The 9,077-nt window shown below is 60.9% G+C and overlaps 1 protein-coding gene across 2 annotated transcripts; it reads right to left on the bottom strand.

Moving 5' to 3' along the window:
• Positions 1-305: 305 nt before the first annotated feature.
• Positions 306-8,869, bottom strand: LOC100539920 (uncharacterized). Of its 2 annotated transcripts, none has more exons than XM_085226923.1 (9): positions 8,654-8,869; positions 2,297-6,721; positions 1,845-2,075; positions 1,659-1,747; positions 1,494-1,577; positions 1,048-1,194; positions 839-970; positions 529-651; positions 306-449 (listed from the first exon to the last, which is right to left on the bottom strand). In XM_085226923.1, the coding sequence occupies exons 1-9, from the start codon at positions 8,697-8,699 to the stop codon at positions 435-437; spliced, it is 5,292 nt and encodes a 1,763-aa protein (XP_085083049.1). In that variant the 5' UTR covers positions 8,700-8,869; the 3' UTR covers positions 306-434. The 2 variants fall into 2 exon arrangements, with proteins under 2 accessions (XP_085083049.1, XP_085083048.1); XM_085226922.1 differs by having other exon boundaries at positions 1,827-2,075; positions 8,654-8,867.
• Positions 8,870-9,077: the final 208 nt, after the last annotated feature.

The raw sequence follows: 9,077 nt of genomic DNA, 5'->3' as shown, positions 1-9,077 counted from the left end.
CAAAGCCTCAAGGTTCGAGGTTTGGGGAACTCTGAGCTCCACCAGCCACTGCTCATCCCCCAGGAGAGCCCCCTGCCCGTTGCACCCCATCAGGATAAGGATGAAAGTTCAGCCCCATCCCAGGGGCAGATGCCATCGCCTGCAGCCTCCATCCCAGCGCCCCACGTATCTCCAAGCCATTTGTCCCATCAAACACCACATCCCCAATTACCTGGTTCCCACCTTGTGGGCCGCACACCCCAGGAGCTTTAGGAGCCTTCCAAGCCCTGGGGAGAGGACCCCAATCACCACACAGGGAGGCAGGATGCGATTCAAGTGATACATGAGGCCATTTATTGAGCATTAGGAGGCGGGCAAGGCAGAGGCATGGGGCTCAAGGAGGGACATCAGGGCAAGGAGAACTGTGCACCTATACAGGGGGCCGGGGCCGGCCGCTACATGGTCAGCTCCTGCAGGAGAGAGCACAGCGTCAATGCAGGGCTGGACTGTACCCCCAAAAACATGAAGGATGAGGACACCCCTACTCACCATGATGGCATTGACGATGTCGTTATTGTTGTGCCTGAGTGCCCGCACAGCTTTGGGGCGTGAGACATTGGCCTGGGCCATGACCAACTCTATGTCCCGCACTTCCAATCCTGTCTCATCCACCTGTGGGAGCAGGAACAGTGCTGTCATCCATCCCCTGGGCAGTCACCCAAGCCAAAACCCCAACCCTATCAGTAGCCTCCCACCACCCAACCCAACACCCCTAAGCCAACCCTGTCGACAGCCACCCAGTGCCAACCTAATTGCCTCCCATCACCCAATCCAACCTCAACAGCAGCCTCCCACCAACCTCTTCTTCCTCCTCGCTCTCCTCCTTGATGGTGAGCGCAGGCGCTGTCTCTGTGATCAGTGGGGAGTGTTCCATGGGCACCTTGAACTTCTCAGCCGCAGCCTTGTGCACCTGCTGCGACAGGTCCTCGATCTGCAGGGACAGGAAAGGTCACTGGATGGTCCCCACAGGTCATCTGACCCCAGGATGCACCCACAGCCCTGCCTCACCTTGGCTTCCCCAAAGACGATGTAGATATCAGACGCGGGGCTCTTGAAGACATCAGGCTTGGTGATGACAAAGAGGATGTTCTTGGACTTGCGAATAGTGATGCGGGTGACACCGTGGATCTGCCTCAGTCCCAGCTTGGACATGGCCTGGGGAAGGAGACACGAGGGTGAGCTCCATATATTATGTCCAACATCACCAGGGTCCCCAGCCCTCCAGCAATGGGAGGAGGCAGAATAGGGACAGCGCTGTCCCTAAGGGTAACAAGGAAGAGGCCACCCCCCAGCACAGAGACACCCTGATGGCAGCCACCTATGACCTCAGGGACACATGCCCCCTGCCAAGCTAACCCCCAGCCCACGTCCCCATCCCAATGGCATGGGCAGGAAGGAGACATCACCCCAGTGCCACCGCCCCAAAGCCGCGGGACAACCAGCACCCATCCCACCTTCCTGGCCTTCTTCTCACTGCGGCTCTGCTTGGCTTTACTGATGCTCTCCTCCCCGGTGCCCAGCGAGTGGGTGAGCGGCGCCTGTGGGGCACAGCATTGGGTGATGGGATGTCATGGTCTCCCAGGTGCCCGGGGACAGAGTTCCCAAGCTTGCAGCCCTACCTGAGTCTGCATCGGCCGTGGCTCTGCGCCCTCAGGCTCCTCCAGCTCCGGGATGGACTCATCGTTGCTCTCAGACTCATTGCATGATCCTACACAAGACATAGGGGTCGCAGTGAAGGCGACATTCACCTCAACGCCCCAAAGCCCCTCCTGTACCCCACCCCTCACCTTTATGGTTGGCCTCACCGTGCCGCGGTGCCGCTTTGTCCTCAAGCAGAGCGATGGCAGGAAGGTGCTCAGCAGGGCTGGGGACACGGTAGGGCAACTCTGCCTCACTGGAGGAGCTCGATTCGGACTGCACTGAGCCCCGGGGCGCACGGCGGGGTCCCCCCTCTACCTCCAGCCCTCGTGCACCCTTGCTGCCAGCCGGTGCCTTCCTGCCCCTCGTCTTCTCCTTCTGTGGGGATGGCTCCGGGGCTGCGGGGAAGACGGGAGATGCTGAGGTACAAGATGGACACCTTCATGGTGAATGGGAACCCAGTGTGCTTAATTGAATATCTTCCCAAAACAGGACTTGGTTGGGACTGCAGGGATCCCATGTACCGTTCCATGCCCACCCTGATCCCAGTACTGCCCAGCCCCATGCCTCTTAGGACCCTGAGAGGGCACACACAGCAATGGAAACAAGCAGTTCTTACCCTCCAGCAGCTTCCTGGAGGCCGGCAGGACAGATGGACGTTCCTCTGGTCGCATGGCCTCGCTGAGCCCTGAGGTGTCCTCCAAGCATGGCAGTGGCGAGGAGGAGAGAGGAGGCACTTGGATGAGTTTGGAGAGCTGTGGGCAGGGAGCAGGCAGCGGGGTGGCAACAGGTGCCACAACCTTGGGAATGGGCTCTGCAAGCTCAGGAGTGGGCACTGCAGCTTCGGTGGGCTCTTGGGGCATGGGGTCCTTTGGAGAGCTGGGTTCTGGAGGGGGTTCCAAGGGCAGAACAGCCGCTGAGAGGCTGGGAGTGGCTTCTGTGCCTTCATGGTCATCCTCAAGGCTAGGTGGGGAGCTGGATCCTACCACCATCACCGCCTCCTCTTCCTCCTCCTTGGGGCTGGATCCTACCACCATCACCGCCTCCTCTTCCTCCTCCTTGGGGCTGGATCCTACCACCATCACCGCCTCCTCTTCCTCCTCCTTGAGGCTGGATCCTGCCACCATCACCGCCTCCTCTTCCTCCTCCTTGGGGCTGGATCCTGCCTCCATCACCGCCTCCTCTTCCTCCTCCTTGGGGCTGGATCCTGCCACCATCACCGCCTCCTCTTCCTCCTCCTGAGGGCTGGATCCTGCCATCATCACCGCCTCCTCTTCCTCCTCCTGAGGGATGGATCCTGCCACCATCACCGCCTCCTCCTCCTCCTTCTTGGGGCTGAATCCTGCCACCATCACCGCCTCCTCTTCCTCCTCCTCCTGAGAGATGGATCCTGCCACCATCACCGCCTCCTCTTCCTCCTCCTCCTGAGAGATGGATCCTGCCACCATCACCGCCTCCTCTTCCTCCTTCTTGGGGCTGAATCCTGCCACCATCACCGCCTCCTCTTCCTCCTCCTCCTGAGAGATGGATCCTGCCACCATCACCGCCTCCTCTTCCTCCTCCTCCTGAGAGATGGATCCTGCCACCATCACCGCCTCCTCTTCCTCCTCCTGAGGGATGGATCCTGCCACCATCACCATCTCCTCTTCCTGAGGGATGGATCCTGCCACCATCACCGCCTCCTCTTCCTCTTTCTTGGGGCTGGACCCTGCCTCCATCACCGCCTCCTCTTCCTCCTTCTTGGGGCTGGACCCTGCCTCCATCACCGCCTCCTCTTCCTCCTCCTGAGGGATGGATCCTGCCACCATCACTGCCTCCTCCTCCTCCTTCTTGGGGCTGGATCCTGCCACCATCACTGCCTCCTCTTCCTCCTCCTGAGGGATGGATCCTGCCACCATCACTGCCTCCTCTTCCTCCTCCATGGGACTAGATCCTGCCGCTGTCACCATCACCTCCTCTTCTTCCTCTTGCAGAATGGATCCTGCCACCATTATCACCTCCTCCTCCTGAGGGATGGATCCTGCCACCACTACCACCTCTTCCTCCTCCTTCACAGGGCTGGACTCTGCCTTCACTGCCTCCTTCTCCACTTCCTCAGGGAGGGGCAGGGAATGCTCCCTCTCCACCGTGACTTTGGCATTGGGGTCTACACTGAGTAGGAGCAGGGACTCCTTGCTGGGGGGCTCCTGGCCCTGCATAGGGGCTGGGTCTGGCTGCAAAGAGGCTGGGGGAGAACAGTGGACGCTCCCTGCATCGGTGGGCTCTGGGGTCTCTTTGGGTTCAGATGCAGCAGCTTCATCCTCAGCACAGGGAGGATATGGCAGCTCCACAGGGGCTTGGCTGGGGCTCCCTGGGGCAGGCAGGTCCCCAAAGACCCCCTGCAGCATGGAGGCCACTTGCCGGCGGTCCTCCGCACTTTCCAACAAGGCACCAGGTGGTGGGAGCAGTTCAAGGGGGTCTGGAGGGGTCCCCACATACACTTCTTGCTCTGAAGCGGTGAAGTGCAGTGGTGGGGGTGCAGGGGCTGGGGGCAGCACGCAGAGGGCCAGGCAAGGCTGTGGGGCCGGAGAGGGGACCCCAGGGGCAGCCACTTCCCCCACACTGTCCTGGGGCGTGTTGAAGAAGCTGGAGTCGCTGTGGGAGCACAAGGTGTCCAGCAGTTCTGGGGATGAGTCCTCGGAGGCAGCTGTGGCATCCCACTCACCAGGGATGGGCTCTGGGCTCTGGCCTTGTTCCACATCCTTGCTGGAGGCTTCATCCTCAGAGGCAGCATGTGGCTCATCCATATCCCCCAGTGCAGGTCTGAGAGGTTCCTCCACACCCTGCATCACCTCGCTGCCACCATCACTCAGTGCCACTAGTGGGGACTCACTGCCTGAGGCCACTCCATCCTCACAGAGGGATGTGTCCTCCTCAAGGGGCTGCTCAATGACATCATCCTGCACATCCCCACCGAGGGTGGGGGTCCCCATTGGTGCAAGTATGACATCTGTCCTGCTGTCCCCATGGCCACCCACATCCTCCTGGGGTTCCCCACTGTCATCTCCTTGCTCAGGTGGACACAGAGGCTCAGGGCTCTCCACTGGGACAGCATCGAGCTCATGGTCACCATTGGCAGTGGGCAGGGATGGGGTGTCCCACCCCAGCCCATTGGGTTGGGGGTCTTTGGTTTCCCCAGCACAGGGGGGCTGCAGGGTACTGGCTTCAGCCTCCAGCTGGGCCTCCATCATGGCAGCCAGTGGCACTTCCTCCTCCAGCAGGATCTCCTCCTCCAGGAGCGCCGGCTCTGTGGGGACAGGGGGCTCTGGTGCAAGACATTCCTCTGGGATGGGGTCCAGCTCCTGCGTGGTATCAGGCTCCAGGGTAGAGGCCTCCTCCATCTCTGAGGAGGAGGAGCTGAGGGTCTCATCCATCCGTTCCACGTTGACTTCTGCAGAGAGGGCCTCAACAGGGACCTCATCCACCAGTTCTACATCAGTTTCTGTGGGGAGGGCCTCAGTGGAGGTCTCATCTGCAGGCTCCATGTTGCCTTCCACATCGAGGGCCTCAGTGGGGGCTTTGTCCATCAGCTCCATGCTGACTTCCACGAGTGCCTCCATGGAGGTCTCACCCACTGGCTTTGGGCTGAGGGACTCAGTGGAGGCTTCAACCACCGGCTCTACACTGACTTCTGCAGCAAGGTCCTTGATAGATGCCTCATCCGATGGTTCCACGTTGACTTCTGTGGTAAGGGTCTCAATGGGGGCCTCACCCGTCAGCTCTATGTCAGCTTCCATGGCGAGGGCCTCAATGGGGACCTCCTCCTCCTCTGGGCGGGCAGCATGCTGCTCCATGCCCACCTCCATGCATGCCTCCTCCTCGCTGCCATGAGCGGGCTCCAGAACCGAGGGGCTCAGGGCCACCTCATGCTGTGGGGACCCCCCCAGAGACACCCGCTCATGCTCCCCAGTCCCATCCAGCTGTGCTGTGTCACCACGCAGGTGCAGCTCGATGTCCCCAGAGGCTTCTGAGGAGGGCTCGGTGTCCCCAGGGGTGGCGGCGGCCATTTGAGGTCCCCCCAGTGCGTGGCGCTCAGTGCCATAGAGCCGCTCGTCCTCCTCACCATCATAGGAGGCCGAGTCAGAGGAGGCTGAGGTGTCATCATGGAAGGCAAAGGACTCATCCACCCCTTCATTGATGGAGGTTTCAGAGAGCGAGCGCAGGAAGGAGGCTGAGGTGCTAGCGTCCTCCTCTTCCTCCTCCTCCTCATCTTCATCCTCCTCATCCTCACCCGAGAGTGGCTCGGCCGCTGCCTGGGCTGGCACCAGGGTGATCTCCACAGCCTCAGCCTCAAAGAGCAGGCTGCCACGGAAGGGCAGCAGTGCAGCAGGGATGAGCCCAGGAGCAGCCATGTGGGAGTGGGGCAGCCTGAAGCCTTCCTCCTGCCCACTGCCTTCATCATCATCATCCTCCTCCTCCTCTTCATCCTCCTCCTCCTGCCCTATGGAGGTCACAGCCACATCCTCATCCTCGGAGGAGGAAGAGGAGGATGAGGAGCGGCGGATGAAGGCTGCAGGACCAGGCTCACCATCAGGGACCTCTGCCAGCAGGTTGGGCGAGCAGGAGGGCGATGTGCTGGCCGTGCCCGAGGACCCCCAGCTGCCCCCTTCGGCCGTCATGTAGGAGCCAGATGGGGAGGTGGGGGGAGAGCCCAGCCCCTCACTCTCTGCATCCCCTCCATCCTCCTCAGGCTTCAAGCGGGGTCCCCCCGTCCTCACCGGGGTGGAGGGAGCTGTGAAGAATAGGTCAGGGTCCAGGCGGGTAGGGGGCAGCTCAGGATGCCGGGGGGGTGTTTTAGGGGGCAGCTCAGGGGGGCAGTGCGTCTCCTCGCCCATCACGATGCGAGTGTCCAGGGGGTCGGCAGGGAGCAACGATGGAGGTGGCGGTGGTGGGGGGCAGCCCTTGGAGGGGGGGCTGCGCTCAGCTGCATCATAACTGGCCCCCTCAGGCTGCGGGCGGGCTTCCTCTTTGGCAGGCATGGGGGCAGCGGGGTCCCCTGGGGGGGCTGCAGAGAGAGAGAGGAGGTTAGAGCATCCCTGGGACCCCCCCCCAAACCAGCTTTCCTCTTCTCCCCCATGGGGACACCAGAGACACTTGTCACGTGGATTTGGCCCTAATCAAATGGAGGGTACAGAGATGTACAGTTTGCAATGACACCCCTCTGCTCCTCCCCAAACAAAACCACCATCAGTGAGCCGAGGACCCCCTCCCCCACTCCATGCCCTCATACCAAGGAGGTGATGGCAGCCATCCCTAGGGCAGGATTATAGGTGCCCCCCCTGCTGTAAGGGAGTATTAAGGAAGGCTGAGCTGGGGGAGGGGGGGCACTGCAGGGTTAGGGGACTGTGCCAGAAGAATAAGTAGGAACAATTATTAAACCCCCCACCCCCCACCTTTCCCACCCTCCCTCAACCCCACCTAGGGCATAATGACATTGAGTGCCCCAGGGTCCCCCTAAAGCATTAAGACCCTCCTATAGGGACAGGGTACAGTACTGCCAACCCCCCAAACCCCAGAAACCAATACATACCCCCCCCCTCCACTGCTCAATAGGGCGCTGAGCTCAGAAGGGCTCAGCCCCATCAGCCCTAAGCAACATGGATATAACCTGCTTCTCAAACCCGTAGGACTCCCAGAACTCTAAGGAACCCCAAAACCACAACAGCAACCCCAAAATCATCCCCTTCAACCCCCATTACCTGGGGTCCATTCAGGTACCTCCATGGGGCAGAGGAGGGACTCTAGAAGCACCCAGAACCCCACCAGCAACACCCAAAGCACCAACCCTACTACTGCCCCATATGTGCCCTATGGGGTTTATATAGGGGTAAGGGGGGTGTGGTCAGGGTACAGGGGCTGCTGGGAAGAGGGCAGGGCCTCCCCAGGTGTTTAAGGGGAGGGGGGTGGATTGGATGGGGCTTTTAGGGTGGGTTCTGCCCTGTAAGTGCTGAGTTGGGACCAAAGGTTGGAGCTCTTTTCTATAGGGTTGTGGGGGAACATAGGGTCCCTTAAAGCTGTGTATGCTACAAGGATAATATGAGGACATCCCTGTACCCCAGGATATAGCTTGGGGGGGGGGGGCTGTGCCCTAAATCTGAGCCCTTCGAGTGGGGGTGGGGATTTTAGGGCCCATTCTCATTCTGTCCTAGTGCCCTTATGGGGGGGATGTCCAAATACTTACCATGGGGACACCCCAATACAGGACTCCCCCCCATTGCTGAGCCCTCTCTGTGTTGCCCCTCCCCCCTGCCCTCCTCAACTCAAAACGATCCCCTTTAAACCCCAACCTGCCTGGGGAGGGGACGATGGAAGCCCTGAGTCCCGCATCCCCTCCTGCACCCCCCCAATCCCCTTTTACAAAGTGTCCCCCACCCCATTGTCATGGGGACACCCAGCAGGATGGCAGCACCAGCTTGGGGCCCCCCCAGGGCACGTTGCTGCAGGGTGACCTTGGGCCAAAGTCCCTGGGGATGGGGGGGCAGACTGGGGGGGAAAAGCAGTGGGATAGGGGCGAGGGAAGACGCGCTGCTGTCACCCCTGAGTGACATGGGGATGGGGCACAGTGGGGTCTCAGGGTCCTGGGAGGGGGGTGGTGGCCCCAGCATCTCCCCAAGGGTGAAGGAAAGCTTCTGCCTGAGCAACGCCGCTGTGTCCTCCATCCCTGTATCTCCCGTTCCCATATCCCCCATCCTCCAGCTCTGTCCCTGCAGCCTCCATCCCCCATTCCTATATCCCCCATCTCCATATCCCTGCATCCCCCATCCCCACATCCCCCATCCCCACATCCCCACATCCCCCATCCCCACATTCCCCATCCCCACATCCCCCATCCCCACATCCCTCACCCCCATATCCCCCATCCCATTATCCCCCATCCCCGTATCTCCCATCCCCGTATCCCATCCCCACACCCCCCTCCCACCCCCCTCATCCTCACCTCCCTCCAGCTGCAGCCCCTGACTCGTGGCCGTTTCTCCAGGCATAGCGGTGGGGTTGGGGGACCCCAAATCCGGGGGGGGACCCCAACCCCAACCCCAATCCCAAGCCGGCCCAGCGCGGCGCGGCTCTGCGGGGTGAAGGCGGCTGCGCCGGGCGAGGCAGAGCTTGGCGGGGGGGCTCAGCCCGGATGATGTCAGCAGGTTCTGTGTGTGGGGTTGGTTTTTTTTTTTTTTTTTTTTTTTTTTTCCCTTTCCCCTCTCTCCTTTCCCTGCCTTTTTTTTTTTTTTTTTTTTTTTAATTATTATTTTTTCCTGCCCGGGATGAGAGCAGGGTGTGTGCCAGGCACTGCGGCGGTGCAGCGCAGCCGGGTGTGCGGTGGAGGTGTGTGTGTGTGTGTGTGTGTGTATATTGGGGGGGGGGGT

The sequence above is a fragment of the Meleagris gallopavo genome, chromosome 6 (genome assembly GCF_905368555.1).
Source record: "Meleagris gallopavo chromosome 6, MGAL_WU_HG_1.1, whole genome shotgun sequence".
NCBI lineage: Eukaryota > Metazoa > Chordata > Aves > Galliformes > Phasianidae > Meleagris > Meleagris gallopavo.
This window is presented reverse-complemented; position numbering and strand designations above follow the sequence as displayed.

Excerpts from the sequence above, each read along its gene's own strand:
- LOC100539920 (XM_085226922.1), bottom strand. The coding sequence starts at position 8,699 with ATGCCTGGAGAAACGGCCACGAGTCAGGGGCTGCAGCTGGAGGGAG. Across the intron at positions 2,076-2,296 it reads CTCCAGGAAGCTGCTGGAGG|CCCCGGAGCCATCCCCACAG; the intron begins GTAAGAACTGCT and ends TCTTCCCCGCAG. Across the intron at positions 971-1,047 it reads TCGTCTTTGGGGAAGCCAAG|ATCGAGGACCTGTCGCAGCA; the intron begins GTGAGGCAGGGC and ends CTGTCCCTGCAG.